Source organism: Acartia tonsa, chromosome 7, assembly GCF_053477335.1.
Source record: "Acartia tonsa isolate MP-2025a chromosome 7, ASM5347733v1, whole genome shotgun sequence".
In the NCBI taxonomy this organism is placed as follows: domain Eukaryota; kingdom Metazoa; phylum Arthropoda; class Copepoda; order Calanoida; family Acartiidae; genus Acartia; species Acartia tonsa.
In genome coordinates, this window is record NC_137266.1 from 49,532,308 (window position 1) to 49,559,195 (window position 26,888).

Below are 26,888 nucleotides of genomic sequence, written 5' to 3' on the forward strand. Positions count from 1 at the left end.
TCTCACTATAGCCAGTTCTCTGTCTTACATCATACCGCGCAATCACTCCCCCCCCCCTCCATCACAATATATCTTAATATCTATCTATCTATTGACTGCCTAATACAGAAATCTAAAATCTTGAGCAGAGAGAGATAGAGAGAGCTTACAGCTTGTGAAAGAAAAGCAACTTGTTAGAATAGTTTAGTTACAAATAAAATAACACGCCACAGATGCAAGTTTTCATGACAAAAAAGTGATAAAAAGTAGTGTATATCATCAAAATGAAGAATGTTAAATGAATAGTGATTTTGTAAAATTGACTGAGGTGTTTTTGGTTGATAAATTATTTTAGATACTATGAGATAAGCGAAAGTGTTAATATTTTCATTGCAAATTTAAAGCTGCAAATGTTGCGAAAGCAAAAAGGCTGTTCAGACGTTTAATTTGCAAAATATTTCAGGGAGGGAGAGGACATTGGCTGTTTGTTACACTAGTCCCCAAAGTCTTATAATAACGTTTTCTTATTTATTGATTTTGGAAAAGTTCTGAGATTTTTTATAAATTTTGATTGGTTGGTTCATAAGTGTACATCAATTTATCGGCCATTGTCTGATCCCTTTAGATCCCTGACAATTTTTTTTTGAATGTTGGACTTTTTTGTAAATGTTTGTTTAAAATATTTATTAACCAAAAACACAAAATACAGGTTTCGAAAAATAGACTGTTGAAAGAAAAAATAGTGACCCCCTAAAAAACACTAAAAACATTTATTAAAATGAACGGTGATTCCCATAACGGACACGCTAACGGCGCAGCAAACGGCGATGCCAACGGTTTAGGTTTTCATTCAGGACAAATATCACTTGATTCTCAAAAAGAACGAATATGTGCTAAAGCTGTTAATGCCTATACAATACAATGACGTCATACTGTTATACCATTGGTTAGTTAAAATGTAAACTGCCTATCATTGGTATTTTGTATTGTATGACGTCATTTTCTACTGGCACTATAAGCTGCTTCAAAGCTGTGTTGTTTTCACCACTTAAAATACACAATATTGTAGAAAATGAACAAAACACTCAGAGTTTCAAAACTTAAACTAGAAAATTAACTGCTTTTAGGTAGCAGATGCCATTCACTTTTTAAAGAACTAGCGGCTAGACCGCACATGAAATTGAGGGGGGTTGATATCAAACCCCGTATTTTCTATTTTAGTTAAAATGGGAAGGAGTGTTTTTTTTTGCAGGGGAAATTTATCTTGGAAGGGTGGAGATACCCTCCCACAAAATAGTTATAAACCTTTCCTAAACCTATAAGAAACTTTACAGTAAAGAAGAACCTGAAAGGTTCAGCGGTTAGCGAAATCCTCAACTAATAAAATATCTGAATGAATAAAACTGTAGAATACACAAATGAAGTGAAGAAAGGAGGATATTATTCAGTCGGGGCAAATCCCCCTCCAGCTTGGAGCAATTGTAAGTATCTTATCATAAATCTATGATAAAAAGTAGCTTGATGTCTGTTCGTCCGTCCCCTAAGATCTTGTTTGCCACTGAACCGATTGGATTATACTCTTCCGGGAATATATCTACTGGTCCTGTGGTGGTTTTCAGCTATTTTCTTGGGGGTTGGGACACCTCCAATCCCACCATTATTTCATTTCTAATAGAGGGGCAAAGCCTCTAGAGGCTAGGGGCGAAGCCGTTAGTAATATCTGTATCTCTGTATAGTAATAGTTATTACGGTGTATAGTACTACATGGTGTTTTATATTCATTTTGTTAATACAGCACACTTACGGGTCCAGGTTTAATACAACCCCAGCGTATCAATTGATACTAAATGAAAAAATATTTTTTTACAGTGTACCTATTAAATATTTATAGTAATAAATTTTTCCATAAAATTATAATCATAATCATTTTGATGTGTACTGCCAATAATTATTTTTTGTTTAATATTTTTTTTTTGCATAATTTGATTTTATTGCCTAAAATAATTCCCATATGCAAAGCTCCATTAAAGCTAATGGGTTTTCATTGTCAAACATATCAAATTTTATAAACCTATTTGTCATTCAAGTCATATAAATAACAAGGATAACAACAGCAATAAAAGCGAAGGTCTACAAATCAAAGAGTCCAAGGGTGTGGGTAGAAGTTTGTTGGGGATGTACATCAATTCATCGGCCATTGTCTTATCTCTTTAGATCCCTGACATATATGTACACACAGACACTTTCCACTAAATAAATATTTACACCTTAGGATCAGGTTTTACAACAATATTACACTCTTAGATAGAGATGTACAGGGATAAGACAATCGCCGATAAATTGATGTACATCCCTAACGATGATAAACAAAAATATTCCTTTTGTAGATTAAATTTAGTGGTTGAAACGTTGGGACACTAAATTTAATGAACCCACCAATTAAAATTCGATGAAAGTCCTCAAAGTTGTTATGCCGATGAACAAGAAAACGTGAATTAAACATTGGGGACTAGTGTAATAAACATTAAACAGCCAATTGTATGATTGTCCCCCTCCTTCCTGCTTAATAACATTCCATTTTATTTAATTAAGAATTCTCAAAGTCATTCCAGTAAATAATAAGTAGCAAAGCAAAGCTTTTCTCTCCTATACCTTTTCTGTTTAAATATGGATGGAGGAGACATTGAACTTTAAAATATAGTTTTATTAAATCTTGATTAGGTAGTAAAAACTTTTTTACTGACAATTTTAACCTTCTTAAGGGGCTATTTTGATTATCGTTATTATATAAGCATTGATTTTATAAGTTAATAATTTGAATCAACGTATTTTGAATCATATTATTACTTGGATCTTACACAAGATTATGATATACTCTACTAATGAGAAATTTTTAGCTGGCTAAAAAACGGTTTCACCCCATCGAATCCCCTTTACTAAATCATCTACCCTCTTAATTGATGAACGAATTGACCAATAAATGATGTCCATGAAATATTTTTTTTATTAATTGACAACAAAAAATATTTTTAAAAACCTGAAGTTTAAAGTGTAAGAAAACAAGCAATAAGTCTTTTTTTGGGAAAATGTGAGTTGATTTTGCTTTCATTTTGACGGGAAAACGTCTATCACATGCATTTAAATAATGTCTAGATCATTATTTTAAATGTTTTCAAATTTAAATAAAAGTACGCTTGATATTTTATAAATATGACAGAATAGTTCTTTCTAAATTAAAACTTTTTTACACATGGTAGGTTAATCAGAAGATTAAAATTGCTTTTTGGGCGGTTTTCCTCAAAGTACCTAGTCGAGTACAGAACCCTTTCCCATAGCTTGAAATAAATTGAAAATAAAGACAGTGAGGGTATAGTTTTTGTTTTTTGTTTATTTATTTAGTTAGGTTATATTATATTGAGTACTAGGTACCCTGCTGGGGTTAGGAGATCGCGTGGGGTATTCAAAGGGAAAAATACTCCCACCCCCTTTACTTTATTATTTTTTTTTCAAAGTAAGGGGCTTAGCAATCGTCAAGAAATGTGAGGGAAAGCATCAAACATTCCTTTATTCCATAATTTCTAAAAAAATCTTACAATTTTCAGACATTGGACCCGAGCACAAGGCCCCACCCCCAGTGGCCACCCAGCTAGTTGTGCCCACTCAACTCAGTGATGGACCTGTGGATCTTACTTGCATACACTGCCAGCATCATGTTACTACCAGGTAGACACATTTTTTGGCGCGCTTCGCGCATTTGTCTCATTTAATCTTGTGAATCGTCTTGTAACTATTTTATAAAATTTTTGATGCTAAAAAAAACATCAATGGGTAGAAAGAAAATTGTTTAAAGTTTGGAGGAAAAAATGATTTACTTTGATGCTATATATGATAGACTCATGAAATTTATTGTAAAAGTTTCCACAGTTTTTTTTGTGCTTTGCTTATTGCTATTATTGGATATATTTAAATTTCATATCAAGTACATCTATCTTTTTAGCTATAAAAAGCATACATTTAAATAGTTTTTTGCAAAAATTTTAATGTAACTTAATTAATTGGCTAAATATGCCATGCTATGAGGAATGTAAATTTTGATATGTTACATTATATCAAAATATATTTATGTATGAATGGATGAATTATTACTTGGATGTTGCACTAGATTTTATGTTTATTTTTAATAAAGTGAAACTATCAAAGGGCTAAAATAACGATACTCCCAATCCACCCCCTTTACCCTATCCTCTCCCTGGATGAACGAACTGACAACAAATGAGTTCCATGTTAGCAACCTAAATATCCACGCACATTCAGAGATAAGACAGAGAGAGAGAGAGAGGGAACAATGGGCTGTTTAATACACTAGTCCCCAAAGTTTTACAATAACGTTTTCTTATTCGTTAGCTTAACAACATCGAGTACTTTTATTTTATTTTGATTGGTTGTTTTATTAAATTGCGCGTCCAAACATTTCAACCACTAATTGTAATCTACGGAAGGGGTAATTTTGTGTAGCATCATTATTCTTCATCAATCTACATCAATTTATCAGGCATTGTATTATCATTTTTTTCGCCTGCGTGATCGCTCTAACTTAACTCTACTTGTAATGAAATGTGTTGATTTGAATGCAAGATAAGGTAAATATTTGACACCAGGGAAGTATGGATATGCAAACTGCATAAAAAAAACATTTTTAAGGCTTTGCAATAACGTTATAAATTTGAGATTTTTTACATTAAACAAAAATTGATATAAGACTTTAGTCATACTGTTATTTCCATAAAAGTTATTAGTAGATAAGAGTTTCGAGTAGTAATGCCTGATAATCAGGAGTAATAAATATCAATCATGAACCATTAACAATGTTTGACAACAAAAATCTTTTAAATTCAACATAAAAGTCCACGAAATTCGTGATTCTTGCTAAAATAAAAAACTACGCAACATAAGATATGATAACACATTTGTCATTACTTTAGATTTCATAAATAAAATTTATTTAATTATTTATATATTATTATTATTTGTTGAAGGTATGCTATTTTTAATATTACTTTTAAAATTTAGTTTTATTTAAAAGATAACATAATGACATTAAAATAACGTTATGTTGATAATAAGTCAGCAACGACCACTTTTGTAAATCTATTCTAATCATCTTTAGGTCAACAAGAATTATCGAAAGCTTAGTTTGTAAAGGACGTACAGGCAAATGAACCTAATTATAGAAAAGCTTTTTGATTACAGACAATTTTATGATAGTCCAATAATAATACAGTTTTATTAAAGGTGTCATCAAACCTAAATCACATTAGGATAAATATAACTTGATAATACCAATTTTATTATGGATCTCCTTATTATAAGGGCGGTGTATTTGAAATTTTTGGACGTTCAACCCTACACAAACCCAGAGAGAGAGAGAGATGGGACAATTAATTTCACTAGTACCTAAAGTTTTATGATAACGTTTTCTTATTCGTTAGATTAGTAACCTTGAGGACTTCTGTTGAATTTTGATTGGTTGCTTCAATAAGTTGAGTGTTTAAACGTTTCAACCACTAATTTAAATCTACAGAAGGATAATTTTTGTGTATCATAATAAGAGATGTACATCAATAAATTGGTCATTATCTTATCCCTTTAGATCCTTGCAACAAATATCTTATTTATAAGGATTTGTTGTCCTTATGATAATAATATTATGGGAGGCAAATATTTCAATATTTGTTATTTCAAGCAATTTATAAGATTAAGGATTCATGATTATTTATGCAAGTGACGTCGCCATTACCTTCTTTTTCCCTAAAATAAAAGTAATCATTTTTGGGGGGAAGAACTAAAACGTAATCTTATTTACCTCGTAAAGGTTGAATTACCATTCCCTATAGTAGATGGAAACCCTCCAAGGGCCTATATGCGTAGCTTCTGTGTAAATAACAGCACCTAGAGACTCCAAAGGATAAGAGGGAAGGGGGGAAATAGCCTAAAACCACCCTATATAAAGCTGCCCTAAAAGTGACAACTTTATCAGTTAGGTATTTATCAAAACTTTAAGATTCAGACAAAAAAACTTACTACTTTATATAATGGAATAAAGAGAGCGCTATATAGCATTTTTTTCTTAGAATAAAAGTTCCTGTCCCCCAAATAAATGTTTAGAATACTTTGCCCTGAAAATTTACCGCCCTTACTACTAAGAAGCTTGTAAAAATGTTAGGCACGAATCTTATATGCCAAAGTGTTCCTGCAAACCGAATAACAGCCAATGCTATATCCTTGCAATAATAAAGTATCAGGATGTCTGTCTGTTTGTCTGTGTTTGTGTGTCTGTTTGAACCGAAGGATCTCACTTACCGCTGAACCGATATGGATGTCCCTTACAGGGTAGTTTCTCATAGGCCCTGAAATGGTTTAACTATGCTTGAGAGGGTACCACCACCCTCACAAGAGAAATCAAAAAATACAAAAAATATTCCCGCAGGTCGGTGCTAGCAAAGACACATAAATTGAAATTAAATATTAGAAATAAATAAAAAAAACACATTTTAATTGTCATTAGAGGCCTCTAGTCTATAGTATTTAATAAAATAGCAAAATAAACTTTAGATCCCTTTTTAAAGTTAAAACAAGGATGACCACATCCACTAGAAATTCTCATTTCCAAAATCAGGCCATAAGAATAATTTTCTGTTCTAAAAATTTGTTTACACTATAGCTTTAAAATAAATTTTCTAAAAGTTAAAAGATTGAATATTTGATGATGTGTTTAAAGAAGTCATATAACTAAAAGAATCTGCATAAAACTCTTTTTCTTTAGAATAGTTATTTATCTTATCGTATTATAGACAGCTTTCCGCGGATATTAAGATGAAAAGTTGTAAGATTAAAACCATTTTTGTCTGTAGCGAGGGATCTCTTTCTTTTCTTGTAGCCGCTAGTGTATGTATAAAGTAAAACTTTACTTTTAGAATAAAATATTGCTGCTAATTTTCCTTTAAAACAGTTGTATTTCTTAAACACTTTTTGCCTATAGTCTTAAAAATATTTTGTTCTTTTAAGTATATGGCCGCAAATAATTTGCATTTTATTTCAAATTTTTAATATTAGACCATACTATCATAAATTAACCATATTAAATTTATCATTTTGTTTTATTTTAAATTTGGCTAATAATGATGGAGGGAGGGGACATTGAGCTGTTTATTACAATAGTCTTCAAAATTTTATATTAACGTTTTCTTATTAGTTGTCTAAACAAGTATGTGGACTTTTGATTAGTTCATTAAGTCAACCACTAAATGTAATCTAGAGAAAGGGTATTTTTATGGGATGTACATCAATACATCGGCCATTGTCTTATCCCTTTAAATCTCTGGCTTATAAACCTAACAAATTAATACTGCTATTGCTATGATTCCTGCCTTTGATTACAGACAGATATGTTCTTGTTTAATTAAGAGAAGCAAAATTAAAGGAAGAAACTGGTTACATTGTCTTGTGTATTTTTTTTGCAGGGCTCAGCAGCCGCACAGCAGCCATTTGTAAGCCTAAGGGAAATCAACCTTTTACATCTTTAAAAATCAGTTTGAAGTTTAAATTATTAAGGTTTTAAGGTATAGTTGCTTTTTATGTGTGGCTGCCGAGCCCTGTTTTTTTGTAACAAATTTCCAACCGAGAATTTGAAATAAAATGTGCAGCGAGAGAAACATCTAAATTAAGACTTAGATTTTCTGCAGGGAGGAAAGGGACATTGAGCCGTTTATTACACTATTCACCATAGATTAATGATAACGTTGGCTTAACAACTTTGGGGACTTTAATCAATTTCGATTGGTTGATACATTAAGTTGAGTGTCCAATCGTTTTAACCAATAATTGTTATCTACAGATTGGATGATTTTGTGTATCATCATTGGGGCTGTACATCAATTTACTGGCCATCATTTCTTTAGATCCCTGAATTTTCTGACTTAAATTATATAATTTTCATGTCAAATATTTTGAGATTTTCATGTTTCTTGTCTTGCTACAAAACATAACTTTCAATGCTTGTTTTTAAAACCAACGCTTTTCTATAATTAAGGTCGACCCAACCGTCCGTATGTAACGGATAGATCTTATTTAGCTAAAAGCTACTTTTTGATTTTGAAAAATGATTTCTAGACAATAAAGAACAATGTTATAAGCAAAGTATTTAATCAAATACCAAAAATTTAATATGTCCTAGAAAAAGTATTTTGTATTTAACCAGTTTTATATGTAACAACTTCGCATACATTTTTGTTTAGACTTATACAATACTGGCTCTCTACAAACGTTAATGTTCTTTTGTACTACATTTTCATTGCTTCGCTTTTATGAATGTTGCCATTATTCAATAAAGTACGTTTTGTTATTTTTATGTATTTGCTTAGTTGTCTAAAATTTGTTTTGAAGCGAAGCTTCTCTAGTATTGATATGTCGTTTTTTGTTTGTAATCCAAAGAGCATGTATTAGGTTAGGTTTTGAAAATAGTATAAGGGACTAGAGGCTACGCCCCTAGAGGCCTTCTCCCACTTTCAATTGTAATTTTTTTGGTTGGGGCACTTTTAATCTAGGCGCTATTTCTCTTGGCAGGGTGTCGGTACCCTTCCTCAAAAAGTTATAAACCTTCCCAGGACCTATAAAAGCTATCCTGTATAGGAGAACCATATCTGTTTATTCAGTGGTTAGCGAGATCCTTCGGTACACACCTACAGACAGACAGACACAAAGACCTTTTAAATTTTTATGGGATAAAGCTACGAATCTTTTTTTTTCTTAAAAAGCTGTGCTAAGTTTATTGAAATCACTCTTGTTCATAAGTTGCGTAGTACATGAAAAAATGTCTAATTGTAATCTGATACAGAAAATGAAATTATCCTGACTTAAGTTATTAAGAGGTATTATATTACTGTTTGTAAGTAGATTAATGTATCTAATTAAGGGAAAGCAGAATATTTTTGCTGCTACGCCCACCTTCACAATTTCAGATTTTTAGTGTCCTTAAAAATTAACCAAAAAATACGCGTATTTAAAAAGATGTTTATTAAAAGATGTATTTAGTAAAAATGGATGTTGAATATACGTGGTTCCTAATACCCCTCTAATTTATTTGTCAGTTCGTTCTTACAGTAGAATTGGAGGGGATGGGGGACAATTTTTATTTTAGCCTGCTGCGTGTTTCACTATATTAGATCGCAAAAAAAGAACTATGAAATTTGTTTCTAAAAATACCAATAATGTTATAGCATAAAGGGCTTTTAATTAGGGCTTGGCAGATGAACCAAAACCATTTTTATGGATTTATTGTATTTTCAAAATTTTAAGTCTTATAGGTAATTTGTAATTTTTTTGGCTAAATTTTAAATTTTCAATTCTAAAGAAACGCCTACAATCCTAAATTAAGTTAGTATCTTTTATTCATCCAAACATCTGAATATTTTGTACTTTTAAAAATACATTCCCAGCATATTTTCACTGGATTTTTTAAACAAAATTTTATTAAATTGAAAGAAAAATTTAAGCCACAAAAACAATACTTTGGTTTCTATGATTTGCCAAGTTATAATTTTGTTTAGATGAAATTTTCTAGTATAAATTGGTTCTATGACAATTAGATTCAAACGAATATGGCAATGGGCGGTAAATAAACTCTCAAATTCTTTTTCTATGAAGTATGAATTTCATTTTGGATGATTTAAAGTATTAGAAAACTAATGGAACAGGAACCTAAAATAAGACAATAGTCGATAAATTGATGTATATTTCCAATGATGTTACACAAAATTGCACAATTAGTGGTTGGAACCTTTAAACACTCAACCACATGAACAAACCATAAAAAATTTAATAAAAGCCCCGAAGGTGCTTAAGCCAACAAATAAGTAATCGTTATTATAAAACTTTGGGATCTAGTTAGTTCATTGTCCCCCTCCTCCCTGCAAATGAACTTATGTGTCATTATTCTCTAAATATTTTCTGTATATTGTGCAGAACAAAACTTAGAGCAAAATAGTTGTTCTTGTTATGAAAATTAATGCACAATCTTAATATATCACCAGGGAGGTAGGAGACATAAGACTAGTCCCCAAAGTCTTATTTTAAAGTTGTCTTATTTGTTGGCTTAACAACCTTGGGGACTTTTATTGAATTTTGATTGGTTAATTAATTTAGTTGAGTGTCCAAACGTTTCAACCTTTAATTGTAAACTAAAGAAGGGGTAATTTGTTTATCATTATTGTGGATGTGCATAAATTTATCTGACAATGTCTTATCCCTTTATATCTCTGATATATTACTCATTCTAACAAGGACTTCTAATTAAGAAAGAGTTAATTACGTCATTATCATTTTTCTTTCAAATTAAGAAAAATAGGCGGGTAATTTTAAGATAAGCGATTATATAATTAATGTATGTATATACAGGAAATGCTTTCTTTTAGAATCGAATAATATATAAAATACATACATTTGAATTTAAGTATTTGTGTCTTAACTTTTAGAATTAAAATAAACATTTTAAGTAAAGGCTTGGCAACTGTAGCTGGAGTAACTCTAGTTTTTAAAAATAAGCTGCAGGCAGTCTGCATCTAAGCTACTCAATAAATTTGGAAAAAAAACTTTCAGTAAATTGTAAGCCAACCATGTTTAAAATGTATTGTTAATTATATGTTTCTTGATTAAAAATATCAATCACATAATTTCATGGTTGGATTTCTTATAAAGATAATCAGTAGTCAATCCAAAAAAAAACAAATTACTCTACTTTTAAACAGGGATCTAAAAGGATAAGACAATGGCCGATAACTTGACGTACTGTACATGCCCAATAAAAGTTCCCAAAGTTGTTCCCAAAGAGAACGTTATTATACAACTTTGGGGACTAGAGTAAAAACTTCCCATTGTCCCCTCTCTCTCTGACTTTTGAATTAAAAGATTATGTTAATTTACTAAGAATTTTTTAAAATTTAAATCGATTAAAATAGCAGTGATTTGTTCTAAAATATGCCAAAGAGTTGCTTTAAAAAATACAACTACATAAAATGCTTAAAATACAAAATTTTAGACACTTAACAACAAAATTTGATGGATCTATTGTTAAAAAATGGTGAAGGTATGTAGACGAATAAATTTCATATTTTCTTGTATAATTATACACAAAATTTAAGCATACATTTTTGGCGGTAGCCGACTAAAAGATTTTATGCATTAGAGCGTTAATTTTTTAATATTTATTGTTATGTTTGAAAAAAAAATTCAGATTTTTTAATATTCCTTAATTAACATTTTAAAATCTATAACTAGAAGGGTGATTTATTCATTGAAATAATTGCAACTTCAATGTATAACTTTGATTATTTCGACAAATATAAATAAGTCAAGAATTAAAGAATTGTGCCTCTATTCTTAAACCTGTATTATTTCGAGAATGAAATGTGTATTGTGTAGATTAAGAATGAAAGAATTGTCCCTCTATTCTAAAACCTTGTTGATGTTAACAATGGTAATTTTAATATATATATTAGGATTAAAAATTAAAGAAATGTGTCTCTATTTTAAAACCTGTATTATTTTGAGAATGGCATGTGTATTGTGTAAATTAAGAAGGAAATAATTATGCCTGTATTAATTTAAAACCTGTATTATTTTGGCAATGACACTTTAATTGTGTAGATTAAGAGTGAAAGAATGGTGCCTATATTTTAAAACCTGCATCATTTTGACAATGATACTCTTATTGTGTCCATTAAGAATGAAAGAATTGTGCCTCTATTCTAAAACCTGTATTATTTAGACAATGACACTCTTATTGTGTAAATAAAAAATTAAAGAATTGTGCTTCTATTCTTGAACCTGTAATATTTTGACAATGGCATGTGTAATGTGTAAATTAAAAATGAATGATTTAAAACCTGTATTATTTAGACAATGTCACTCTTAATGGGTAGATTAAGAATGAAAGAATTGTACCTCTATTTCAAAACATGTACTACTTTAACAATAGCATCTCTATTGTATAGATTAAGAATGAAATAATTGTGCCTCTATTTGAAAACCTGTATTATTTTGACAATGGCATGTGTATTGTGTAAATAAAGAATGAAATAATTGTGCCTCTATTTTAAAACCTCTATAATTTTGAGAATGACACTCTTATTGTGTAAATTAGAAATGAAAGAATTTTGCCTCTATTCTAAAACCTGTATTTTTTTTACAATGGTATGTCTATTGTGTGAATTAAAAAATAAATAATTGTATCTCTATTTTAAAACCTTGTTGATGTTAACAATGTTAATTTTGATATATATTTATAGATTAAAAATTAAAGAAATATGCCTCTATTCTAAAACTTGTATAAATTTGATAATGGCATGTGTATTTTGTAAATTAAGAATTAAAAAGGCGTGGACACAAACCTTATCAGGAAGTAAAACATGAAGTATCCAAAAAAAAAATCCACAAAAACTTGGAAACGGGATGATGTCAATTGCATTGATTAATTACGACTGTAATTAAAAGGGATTATTGTTTATTCTTTGAAGAATATATTTTTTTAAAATTTTGATTCTAAATCCATTAATTTTGTGATGAAACCCAACCCACGGTTTTACACTTGACTAACAAATATATCAACTGATATCTTCATAATTTATGACTTTATAGAAGACTTTTTTAATTAAAGAAAAATTGGAAAATTAATTGTTATGAATATTCTCTATGAGTTAGGTGTCAGAAACGCGTTAAGATAAGATGGACGTCTGAATTCTTTATAACTAATTAAGATTTAATTAGCATCATATTTTCTTTGTCAGCCCGTCTGTCTAAAACGCTATGAAGCAGATCTAACTGCTAAATAGTTGCAGGCTTAGATGTATTATATAATAATTAGCATCTGTTTTTCATGTGTAGTTTTCCGTGATTAGAAATGTATAACCTAGACAGCTACCTGGCTCAAGTGGTGGGGACCTTTTTAGTTTGCTAGCTAATTGCTTTCTGTAGTTTTGTAGCGTCGTCTTGGCTGTGTTTATATTTCCGACGCTATTGGCTGATATCCAAGACCCAATTGAAAGTAGGAACATGGTCCCCACCCCGTTGGTATAGTTACATATAGCCTGCCCCATCTATTCTTTATATTCAGTCTGGCTTTACATGCATGGTATCATTCTAGTTTTCAATCTTTTATATTATAATTAAAGAAAGTCTAAAAAGTTATTTATTGAATATGTTTTTGAATCATAAATTATGCCTTTTTATGTAGTGATACTAGTTTTATTTAGAAGGGCCCTCCCTAAATATAAAACCAAAACTTTTAAAGCTTATTGCCTTAACAGTTTTATATTAGTTGGTCTAATTTTGAATTGAATTTAATATTGTGAAAAGCGAAGCTATAACTAGAATTGGTCCGTCCGTAATTCCACAACGGTTAGGTTTTGTTAGTTAATCTATTTTTATTTAAGTATAAGTAAATAGGTTAAACTATAAATTATATTCATAATAATCTTGGATATTAGCGCAAATACTCTCTAATAAGTACGTCAATGTCTTAAAGTGAATTAGGCAATTTGTAGAAAATAAAATACCCGCGGATATATTTTCTACTTAAAAAGTTACAATTTTACTTTTGTTTATTTCTCTTATTTAACAAGGATGACAACATCCACAAAAACGAAGCACTGAAACGGTAGGACAAACGGACATTAACACTTGTATAGTGTCTGAACTGAATAGTCAGAATATAAAAGTATAAGAATCAAAGCAAAATTGTAAGTAAGTTTGTTGAAAAACTGCTTGATACAGGATAATGTTTAAGGACATACTTACATTTTAGGACTTGATTATACAGTTGCTTCGCTTATAATATTGTTCTTTGTTGTCCCAGGAATCAATATAAAAAAATCAGATTAAACGAATAATTAGAACACATAAAAATTTGTTGTTAAAAAAGTAAAAAATCAACATGTTTAAAATGGATGTACGGACATTCTGGTAATGATTATAGAGTTGCTACGCTTTCTAAATCGTACCTAAATACTACAGGAATCATCATGCAAAGTTTGAAATCGATAGGACAATTCTAACATGCCTAAATTAACGAATAAAAGCTATCTATCTCGGACGGACGTACGGACGGTCGACCCTAATTATAGAAAAGCTTCGCTTTTAAAAAAATAGTTTTATTTCTGCGCTATAATTTTAGATAAAATTGACTACAAAGTTTAGAACCTATTCTGAGTAACACGTGCGCCACTTTTGATGCATTTTTTTTTTCATTCATACATGCACACATTTTGAATGTTCCTACATTTAACTCAAAATATCTGAACAAAAAATGGCAACAAATTCTATTTCATTTTTTAGTACCTCATCAACTGTATGATAAAATAGGTAAATAAGATTAAAAAATAACTTAATTTCAATTAATTAACCAGCTACTGTGGCGTAACCGCTCAAATAGGTTCGAATCTCAGCCCGACACCATGTCATAACTTAAGACGTTAAAAAGGTTTCTACTTCTGCCCTGTCCCGTGTGCGATATAAGAAGTTAGAGTAGGGGGAATGCCTTGGCACAAAACAGGCGCAACTAACAGTTAGGACTTCTAGTCAAAGGTTGTGCAATTAAAGAGTTGGTTGTCTGACAGACGTTTGACCATATAAACAAGCAAATTATTAATAAATGTTTGTTTCAAGGATACCGTGTTGTATAATAATAAGAAATAATAATGGCTGTTTAATTTTGACTACATTTCAAGAACAACCTTTTTCCCTTGAATTTTTATTCTCAACCCATAATCATTTAGAATGAAACATTAAACTCAAGATTTTAGGCTTTTAAACCTTTTATATGTGATATTAAGAGAAAAGTGTGCATATATTTTAATGCACATTTTTAAAAACCGTAGCTTCATGTAAATTTGAATTGATTGTTAGTCATTTATTAGGATTCTTTTGACTGCTTTTAGGAATAAATGTCTAAATATATTGGAAAGAATCCTAATACTATTATTCTTTCACTCGTTTGGACCTTATGTTCATTAGGCAGATGGAACATTTTTGGGAGAAACGTGATTTTCTTGCTTTTTATTAAAGCACCGTATTGTCATTGTAGTAGGAAAAAATGGTAATTTTATGGAGATGATATGATATTTTTGCCTTCTATTAAAGAAAAAGTATAAGCTAGCGTATACATAGCATAATATCCCTTTAGAAAGTTTGCGTAAATTAGAGATAATTAATTATAGAGTAGCTTAATTTACACCGACTATAAAATTCAAACTAAATGCTGCATTAAATTTTGTAAAAAAAAACAATGTATAAAACAAGGACAATAAAGTCCCAAAGAGAGAAAGCTGTTTATTACACTATACTCCAAAGTCTTATAATAATGTTTACTTAATGGCTTAAAACCTTGGAGACTTTAAAGAATTGGTTTATTCATTAATTTAAGTATCCAAACCACTAATTGTAATCTACAGATGGGATAATTTGGTGTTTTATCATTGGACGGACAGATGTTAGCTATAGAGTAGCTGGACTACTAACAATGTATAAAATTACAGTATGATGCATCAGAATGCATTTAAAAGGGCGGAATAATAGTGAGATAAAAAGATTTTGGTGTTTATAAAAAAAAATATTTTTTTGTGTATTATGTTTCTCTATGTAAGGGATATACATTTATGGAGCGAATTATGTGACGTCATAAAAATGAGGGAGATGAGAGGAGAAGTGGGAAAGAAAACCTCTAAGAAAAGAGATGGATAACCCCTCATTTTTATGACGTCATGTTGCTAATTTTTGAGACATTTTGTAAAGTTACCTGTATGTCCCCATCCCTTGGACCCTGTGCCGAATTTCAATTAGGCCTTTGAATATCAGCCAATAGCGTCGGAAATGCTAACAACTCCAATTCCCTACAAAACAACAGAAAGCTAGCAGACGAATAGGGTCCCCAACACTGGATCCAGGTGATTGTCTAGATTATTAATCTATACTTATACATTTATAATGCGGTTACATTTTACTTTCGAATTTTTTCTAAAAAATGCAAAACTGTTCTTGCTGTATTATTAAAGCACTGTATAATGCTGTAACGCTGATATGCAATAAGTATGACTATGTATATTGTATAAAATGCCTTTGTAATATAGGCCTATTTCTGATGTAACAATATATATATGTATATAAATGATCTCATATTTTATATGTAGATTACATATTAAAACATATTATTCATTTACAAACAGCTTTCATTTAATACTTATAAATGCGGAAACTTTTATTTAATGAAATCTTCCAAGTTTTGACATTTACAAAACAGCCTGCTTTATTGCATCAAGATCTATGACAGTTTTCAAGTTTTCCAAGCAACAAATGTTTAAAACTCATAGTGCTCCAATAATCCGTTATAAACTCTCATTGACCAGAACAATAATACCCATTATTTTACTGTATGAAGAATAAATAATTTTTTTTTTATTCTATGTTGCTATTTGAATTATATTGAAGTATTAAATTTCTATCCATAAAACAGAAAATTTAAATTTATAATATAGTAAATAAAAGAAAACTTAGTTTTAAAATAATTTGATACTAGCGATATGTGCGTGATGTGGTAAGATATTAAACTAAAATTTAACAGTTAACTAAACATTTTAACCCTTTCAGGACGATTATTTGAAATAATAAATATAAAGATCCTAAAATAATTTAAAGAAAGAAATCGTCAGGGAGAAGATAATGTAAGAATAGGGTTAATATTCAGAATTCAGATAACCAAAAGAAAGTAAATAAAACATTGAATAAACCTAGCCTATAGCGAGATAATTATATCTAGCCCAACTCTAGTTATACATATTTGGCAGAATTTAAGAGTTTAATCCAATTGTTTAAAAGGTATTTAAGATTTAAAAACTAAAACTCATGCATACCGTATAAGACTTTAATGCTTAATTCTATTTAATCACTGAATTAAATAGTTAAGATTTTAGCAGGGCTCGGCAGCCGAGACTAAGCTTCATACTGAAAACTTTTTGATGCTTTTGATATTTTTGCTTATAGGGATTGTCATATTTGAATTTTGTATAGATTTTCAGCTATTTTTCTTAAATTGTAAAAGGTTGATTTCTACGAGGCGGCTTACGCGCGGCTGTCGGGCCCTGGATTTTTGGCAATATAGAAAAACAAGGATTGTAATAACCATATATTATTACCTGAATCCTATACCAGAAGTTCATACACTTTAATAAAGGGAAACTTACAGAGGGCTAAAATAACGATTCCTCCCCTTCCACCACTTTACTCCATCTCCTATCATGGATGAATGAACTGAACAATAAACAAGTCCTGATAACAAGCTAAATTTACGACCATTTTTCCCTGTCATAATATCCACGTCTATTCTACATTCATTGCCTATAAACGAATATTAGGTTACTCTATAACCCAATTAATGAAACAAATTTGAATAACATAGGCTAGATAAAAGATTATTTTTCAAAGTCTTTGTGTTATTTTTACAAAGTTGTTTAAAGGGGAGAAAGGTTACGTAAAAGCATTTAAAAGATTCGCTTAAACAGATAAGCATCTCAATAGAATTATACATTTAGAGTATTAGCTCTTGCAAAAGTCTGTAACTTTGACATTATCTTAAAAAAATACTCTAGGAAAAGTTATAGTTTTATTATTTTCTTCCTTTTAATTTTATTTTTTTCTTCCTATATTAATAAAAAAGTATTTTTAAATAAAAAAAACACCAAAATGTGTTTTAAGAGTCTAAAATATATCTAATGGAATCTTTGACTTTTGTTAGTCTGCTGCTAAAATATCACTCACAAAGACATTAGAGTTTATAAAGATATTTTCACCTAAAAATATGTCTTTAATGATAATAATAATGTTTATTTGGTGCTGCTAGGTACCCCCTAGCTTAGGAGATAGCACATACAATACTCTAAATTGCTGCTATCTATCGACAATTTAGAGTTTACATTATGATGTTTAGTCTCATACAAAAATAGAATAATATATACTAAGAGTTTAATTATTAACTAAATATAAATTGGTGGAATAAAAGGAAAATTTTCAGGATATGCACCAGGAGCTACAGAAGTACTATCTTGACCAAAATGGGGATAGTGTATTTGATTCCTGAAGCCCCTTTTTAAGGAAAACAAAAAGAAAAAAAGAACATAAAAAATTAAATGTTAAAGGGAAAATCGAAACTTTAATTTAGTTAAATTGAGTTGTGAGGATGGAAAAAAAAGAAAAAACACAAATAAACATTTATATTATGTTAGAGAAATCAGTAAATAATAAGAAGGATGAAAAAAATAGATTAAGGATTTTAGAGAAAAATAAAACAAAATGAATCAATTATGAAAGCAAAGAGAGTATAAAAGGAAAAAATTATAAGATAGATCATAATTTTAATACCATATTTTAAGTTTTAAAATTTCATTGAAGATTAATAAGTATAGTTTTTATTTAAAAAGAAAGGAGAAAGAAAAAAACACATAAAAAGGAAAAAAAAAGCAATACTTCAAGACTTTGTCATTCTATTATTTTATTATTTTTCAAAAACAGAAATTTCTCAATTCAAAATAATATCTTTTTAAAGAATGCCACTTTGATCTTTGCCCTGTATTCAACCCTCCCCTCCCCGCCAAAAAAACAAACAAACAACAACACTCCCCTCCCCGACAAAAAGACAACTCCCCCCCCCCCCCCAATGATACCATAATTAAAGTTAATTTTAAATTTAAAGTTTGGAATGTGGTTAATTATATAGCTTTTATCCTAATAAAAGGCATTGTCCTATGTAAATGTTTTCTTTTCCTGTAAAATCTCACAAACTGCCCATTCATTATTAAGGAAGCTTTATATTGTTTTTGAGTATAAAATAAAAAGTCAAGAAAGCAGCTACTCAGAACTTTTTAAAAGCGAAGCTTTTCTATAATTAGGGTCGGTCCGTACGTCCGTCCGTCCGTCCGAGATAGATAGCTTTTATTCGTTAATTTAGGCATGTTAGAATTGTCCTATCGATTTCAAATTTTGCATGATGATTCCTGTAGTAGTTAGGTACGATTTAAAAACCGAGCAACTCTATAATCATTACCAGAATGTCCGTACGTCCATTTTAAACATGTTGATTTTTCTACTTTTTTAACAACAAATTTTTATGTGATCTAATTATCTGTTTGATCTGATTTTTGGTATATTGATTCCTGGGACAACAAAGAACAAAAGTATAAGCGAATCAACTCTATAATAAAGTCCTTAAAATGTAAGTATGTCCATAAACATTATCCTATATCAAGCAGTTTTCCAAGAAATTTACTTAAATTTTGCTTCGACTCTATAGATACTTTTATATTCTAATTATTCAGTTCAGACACTATACAAGTGTTAATGTCCGTTTGTCCTACCGTTTCAGTGCTTCGCTTTTATGGATGTTTTCATCCTTGTTTGTTCTACAAATAATTCATTTAAAAGGTAATAGACGAAAAAATAATAATAAAATTTGCCTCATTTCACGCAAAAGATACAATATTGAAAATACGATCATGATGCATCTAGAAAAACAAATACATAGTCTAATGGGCACATGCTTGAAAGTTCTGTGCATGAATCCTTAGGGATCTAAAGGGATAAGACAATGTTTGATAAATTAATGTACATCCCCAATTTTACTAACAAAATTACCCTTTCTGTAGATTATAATTAGTGGTTGAATTTTTGTAAATTTAATTTAATAACGCTACCAATCAAAATTTGTTAAAAGTCGCCAGAGTTGTTAAGGCAACGTATAATAAAATGTTATAATAATACTTTAAGGACTATAGTATTATGAACAACCCATTGTCCCCTTCCTCTCTGATAAATCCTATACATGTACATATGCTCAGATGAACTGAAATTTAATTGCCGAATGTGTACGCAGTTTCCGCGGTGTTTCCGCATCCTATCTCAATATTTACTACTAGCTAAAAAACTTCAAACTTCCAAAAACGATTTATACATAATACATTCAAAATTAAAATTTTTCAAATTTAGATTTTTTTTGGAAGTTTGAAGCTTTTTTTAGCTAGTAGTAAATATTTAGAAAGGTTGGGGAAACACCCAGGAAATTGTGAACACATTCGGCAATTAAATTTCAGTTCATCTATGCTCACCTTTTAAATCAAGAATGAGGGAATAAGGAATAGTTATTTCTCGCATCGTATTATAAACGGCTTTCCGCGGATATAGAATGTACAATTATGAGATTAAAACTAGTTTTTTTAGCCCCGAGGTGACGAAGTCACCGGCTAAAAAAACTAGTTTTAATCTTATGATTGTACATTTCTATATTCGTAGAAAGCTGGATATAATACGATGCTAGACATAGTTTTTTCGTATGGATGAGAACCGGTTCCTATCCACCGGATTCGAATGAATACGAGAAAATGTTTTAAAAATCTAAATTAGGATAATTTTATTCTAAGCTCCTTTCAGCTCCTTTTTTATATTTAAACCTTGTGGCAACCCTTTGAAGAAAGTCAGTACGTTCAAATTATTTCCTATTATTTATATTACACATATATACAATTTCCTTTTATTTTTTAATTAATTTTTTTTCTGTTTCCTTTATGCCTGCATAAATGCAATGCCAAAGCTTGCTCTGTTTATTTCTGTTTAGTCGGTCTCTTTAACCTGAAATAAAGTTTAACTCAGTGTTTTCAAATATTCGAGTAACACTGTTAAAAATATTTAGGTACTTTTAACTTTGAATCAAATGTTTTTCTTACCTCGATAAAACAGATAGATTTGTAAATCATAATATTTTCATATATCAAATTAAAATAGACTGCAGAAATTTCTCGATTTATATTTGTTAGCTATGTTTAATGCTATATTGTTTCATATTATTGGCAAATTCATCTTAAATCTTGGGGACAATGCCTCAATTAGAAAAAAAAATCATAATGGCCTTTATAACATAGAGAATTCGTTTTAAATTTCGAGAACTATCTTTTACAGTGTACCTTCCAAACAATTGCTTTCAATAGATTATTTAGATTTTAAAACACGATTTTTCATTCTTAATCTTAAGCAAAAATATATTATATCTGTCCATGGCCAATAAGAAGGTTTCCTAAACATTTTTGCACTTTATGTTCAGTTATTTTTAAAAACAGTAAACATCAATGGAGTTATTATTACTTGGATCTTATCAGATAAAAGTAAAACTTGTAGCTGGATAGCATAACGATACTCCCATCTATCCTCTTTAATCCATCCTCTTCCATCCTAAAGGATGAAAGAACTGACCAGAAAATGATTTCCATTTTAGCAACCTTAATTGACAACAACTTTTAGCATGTATAATATTCACGTTATTCCATATCCATTTAAACATCACAAACATGCAACTACTTTACATCTACAATTTCATTTAATATTCAAGATTTTCCCCCCTATATCATCCCCTTCTTGCTTTCATGTTTGTTTTGAAATGAAACTGTGAACGTTTATTTAATAATTTTTATCTGTTTATATTAAACAATTATCTATCTATCAAAATTTTATTTATAGTCAGATTTTTAGATATATTTAGATTTTAAATAAATAAAAAATCTTAAATTAAACATTCTATTTATCTTTAGAATTAATGTAATAATTTTATACTAAAGTAATAAGTTGTTTGTCTGTTGTGGGTTACCAACCATTAAAATATTTCAATGGCCATTTAAGGCATAATGTCGTTTTAAAAAAAGCCTGCATATTGTCCTTATAGAGAAAATAGCTTAAAACCATCACATGACCAGAAGGTATATTTCATGAAAAGTAGAGCCCAATCGGTTGAGCAGTTAACGAGATCTCAAGCTCCAGACGGTTCTTCTTTGTATTATAGATAATACATACATGACGTCATGGTACCATATTGGACGTTAAATAATGGAAAATCTTTGCTTATAAAATGTCTGAAATAACTGCATTTAAAGCTATAATTTAAATCCTCTTTAGCTGTATATACGGTACAATATAAACATTTCTGCATATCATATTTATATTAAAATTATATGCAGATTTATAAATCACGATTTTGAAAAAAAATATCATGAATATAGGGATAGTACAATAGGACGATAATTATTACATATCCCCCCCTCCCTGTTATAATACACAATATAATATAGCAAGAGAGGTTAGGAGAATGTTATTTTAATGATTTTGTTACATTAACCATTCCCTTTAACAATTTTAGCTATAACAGGCAGAAACTAGTAATTTATTTATGGGAATAAATATTCAGTTATCATCCACTGTCTGTGTCTAGTCTCTTCTGAAATAGAATCTCATTGTGTTCAAACCTCAATAATGAAAGAACAGATAGACAAGCGCAAGAAAGCCATCTGTAATAACACTTGAAAAAAAGATAATGCTGTTTGTATTGTTGACAAGTACAATGGATATAAAATATGTGGATATAATAATGGAGGAAAGTTAGGTTGCTAATATGGACCTCATTTATTGGTCAGTTCGTTTATCCAGTATAATAGAGGGAGAAAGGGTAGAAGGGTGGATAGGGGTATCATTATTGTAACCAGCTGCGAGTATCACTTAATTAAAGTACATGAAAATCTGGTGAAACATCCAAGTAATAATATATCGATTACAAATACATGTTGACGTTGTATAGAGAAAGGCTCCTTTTAAGTTTAATTCATTTTTTCTTTTTCAGGATTAAAACCGGACCATCAGTGTTGACCTGGGCGCTCTGTACCTGTCTTTGTCTTATTGGAGTGTAAGTACACCCTTTTTTTCAGGGATCTAAAGGGATAAGACAATGGCTGATAAATTGATGTACATTCCCAATGTACAAAAATATCCCTTCTGTAAATAGCAAATAGTGGTTCAAATGTTTGATCACTCAACTTAATGAATTATTAAATCAAAATTCCATAAATTTTGTACTTTTTGGAAGCTCTGAAGTATTCTTTTTGGTACTTTTTCTATCTTGAAGTCGATCCTTTTATTATAGTGGAGTAACCGCTAGTTTCTAATAAATTCATAAAAACTTTGACTTTGTGTATATGTTTTAGTAGCCAAATATCTATTATGAAAGGTTAAAGGGGTTACATCAGTAATAAAGGGACAGTCATAGAATAGATAAATAAGTCTCAATCTGCATTATTTTAGGGATATAGTTTGTTTATTTGCAAACTAAAGATCTTAGGAGATAAGACAGTGGACGATAATTTGGTATACATCCCCAATGATGAGAAACAAAATCAAGTATTTATTATATTATGAATATTGGATGAAAAGTTTGTACACATTCGATTTAATTTTTTAAATTTTTGAAGATTGATAAATCTTTAGTAGACCTAACCCTGTGTGACTTTTGGATTTAATGAATATTAACTAGACAAAAAAATCTCTGGGAATATTTATACAGCCTTCTAATTTCTCAATCTTTCTTTGAAGGTGCAACAAATTAATTGTTTTGTCAAAATTCACAGGGATCTAAAGGGATAAGTTAATAGCCTATAAATTGATGTACATTCCCAATGTAAATGCACACTCTTCTGAGCTGTGGATTACAATTAGTCGTTAAAACTCAACTCAATAAACCAAAAATCTAAATCTTTTAAAAATACCCGAAGTTGTTAAGCCAACGAATAAGCCTTTAAGGACTTGTGAAATTAACAGCCCATTGTCTCCTCTCTCTCTCTCTCTCTCTCTCTCTCTCTCTCTCTCTCTCTCTCTCTCTCTCTCTCTCTCTCTCTCTCTCTCTCTCTCTCTCTCTCTCTCTCTCTCTCTCTCTCTCTCTCTCTCTCTCTCTCTCTCTCTCTCTCTCTCTCTCTCTCTCTCTCTCTCTCTCTCTCTCTCTCTCTCTCTCTCTCTCTCTCTCTCTCTCTCTCTCTCTCTCTCTCTCTCTCTCTCTCTCTCTCTCTCTCTCTAATTAAAAATGGTTAAACTGTAGGAGTAATTATAAATCTTAGGGCAATAACAGTTGATTACATAATTGTTAAATTAAGCTTTTTAATGATGTTGTAAAGTTTGTTCTGTTAATAAGTAAAGCAATATGATATTTGTAATGTAGCTTTAAGTTTGTAATATCTGATGTTTAAATGTTTAAAATAAAAAAAAAGTTTTTTCTTGCTTCTTTGAAGCACCCCTATTATTAGATAGGGGTCAGACTATCATAGGTTTCGATTACCCTTTGGCTATTATCAATATACTTTACATTTTTCCCCAGTTTTCCTGCTACCATAAAGTGTAATCGAAATTGTATTGTATCTTTCAGAGGTTTGAGTAACAGAACCTAATCGGTTGTGATTTTCGTGCTTTTCTTTTGAACGCTATTTTGAAAGTGTTTGCCAATCACTTTAAAAAAATTCTCTCCACAAAAATTTGTTTTTCAAAGAAAAAAAAAATGTTCCGCTTAACCTCTTTTGGCGTAACCACTTGAGGCTAAAGGCAAAGCTGCTTTAACTTCCAAATAAATTAAAGTTTATAAAAATGTAAATGTAATAAAGACATAAAAAAGAACACAAACAAATCATTTTAAGATTTTTTCATATTTTAGGTGTCTTCCCTGTGCCTGTATCCCATTCTGTATGGACAGGTAAACAATAGTTTTTCGTCGCATCGTATTATAAACAGCTTTCCACGGATATTGAAAAGATTGAAGCCAGTTTTGTTAGACCAGAAGGTCCCTGGCTATTTATTTTAATATTCGTGGAAAATTGTCTGTAACAAGATTCTATACATGATTTTTTAGTATGGCTAAGACCCGGTTCTAATCCAGCGGATATTTATCGGTTCTGAAGCCATAATGAAAAATATTCCTATTGCGATACCAATTCTTGTACTGATCACTGCAAATTAATAAAAAAAACTGCACCTTCTTTATCATTAAATTTATTTTGTCCCAATTTCTATATAAAGATAACAGTTTTAGTCCATTATGTTTTTAAGAGTGAAAGAATCGCATAAAAGTAGGAAAACTGTTAAGGCCTAAAAAGTCAGATTTTCTTGAGTTGTAAAAAGATTTATGGTTGTATTGCAACCAATAACGTGCGCAGGGGTTTTAAACCTTGGTGGGATGAAAAAAAGAGCAAGAGGTAAATAGACATCCCCCTATCGACAACATAACATTTTGAGCACAGCTAATCTACAACCTTTCTTTTTCTCTAGGTTCAAGGTGACAGAACACTACTGCTCTAACTGTGATACCCTGCTGGGTAAATACAAGGGGTGGAAGGGAAGAGCAGATCCTTAAACACACCTAAACTTAACCTAACCTAACATTGTGGATGAAATTTGACTTTAAGGAAAATATATTTTGCTTTTAGTTAATAACATTATTAAACAAGGACAATTATGTTAATAAGTATCGCAACATTAACAATATAACATCATTTTTGATATTTTAAAAACATTAATAAAGTTGAAAAAGAATAAATTGAATTTTTTGCATGCATTTTTTCATTGTTAATTAATCACAGAATATGACTTGTATGTTAGATATCACAAAAGTATAGATAAAGTCAATATGATTTAGTATTTGGATGAAATATACTAAAGTTATAGATAAGCTGCAATACTAAAATAATGAATTTACCATCTTTTCTTAGAAAATTAGTTTACCTAATTTAAAGCAAAATATTTAAAAGATTATATTTTTGATAAAAAGAACATCGATCACTGTTTTATACATGTATATCAATGTGAAAAAATAAAGTGACAAGAAAAACATCCATCGAAAAAAACAGTGATAATACTTTTTAAATCTTCATTTCACTAAAAAACACTAAAATAACATGTTAAATTTAATTAAATCATCGATTAAAAGAGAGCTAAATTATTCTTATACCTATAGTAATTAAATGTATGTTTTTTTCATGCAAATAATATTTTGATTTCCAGTATGGCTTCGATACCGATTAATATACGCTGGATTAGATCTGGTTCTCAGCCATACTGAAAAACCATGTATATCATCGTATTACAGACAATTTTCTATGGATAGTAAAATATAAATCATAATATTAATATCAGTTTTGTTAGCCCGGACCTTCGGCCTCTATTGGCTAACAAAACTGGTTAATATCCGCGGAAAGCTGTCTTTAACATGATGCGATAAAGAACTATAATATGAATCAGCCCTTGTTGCAGCTATATTTTTGACTAGTGTCTTACAATTTTGTAAACACACTTTATTTAACAAGGATGATAACATCAAACAGTAGCGAAACTTTCAGAAAAAAAGATGACATTGGGCTGTTTATTACACCAGTCACCAAAATTATACAATAACGTTTTCTTATTGTTGTCTTTACAACTTTAGGGACTATTATTTAATTTTGATAGTTTGGTTCATAAAGTTAATTGTCCAAACGTTTCAACCACTATTTGTAATCTACAGAAGGGTTAATATTGTGTATAATCATAGAGGATTTACATCAATTTATCGGCTATTGTCCTAACCCTTTAGTTCACTGGTTGAAATTTGAAATACACACAGATTGAAAAACAGATAGACAAAAATGTATACAGATTGACTGACGGACCCACCGACCCACGAAGATTTATAGAGTAGCTACGCTACTAATATTGCAAATTAACATTTATTTAATTATAGAGAAAATATCATGTGTAAACTTAAAAAAGATCATATTCATTATATTATATTAACATTAATTGCAATAAATTTTTAACAGGATTATTAGGGACAGTACAATGGGAAATAAACTTATCTTTACATACCATTGTCTTATCCCTTCCTGAAATTTACCTATTCATGTAACATTAATGATATCTAAGAATTATTATTTTATGTTCATTAATTTTTGTATTCATTTCATTTTGATTGAATAAAATAGAAAATAATA

The 26,888-nt window shown here is 30.0% G+C and overlaps 1 protein-coding gene across 1 annotated transcript; it reads left to right on the forward strand.

Moving 5' to 3' along the window:
• Positions 1–75: 75 nt before the first annotated feature.
• On the forward strand, positions 76–26,888 carry LOC145323911 (lipopolysaccharide-induced tumor necrosis factor-alpha factor homolog). The gene is made up of 7 exons (XM_080166513.1): positions 76–307; positions 689–821; positions 1,389–1,460; positions 3,582–3,702; positions 22,730–22,792; positions 24,581–24,619; positions 25,192–26,888. The coding sequence occupies exons 2-7, from the start codon at positions 758–760 to the stop codon at positions 25,274–25,276; spliced, it is 444 nt and encodes a 147-aa protein (XP_080022639.1). The 5' UTR covers positions 76–307; positions 689–757; the 3' UTR covers positions 25,277–26,888.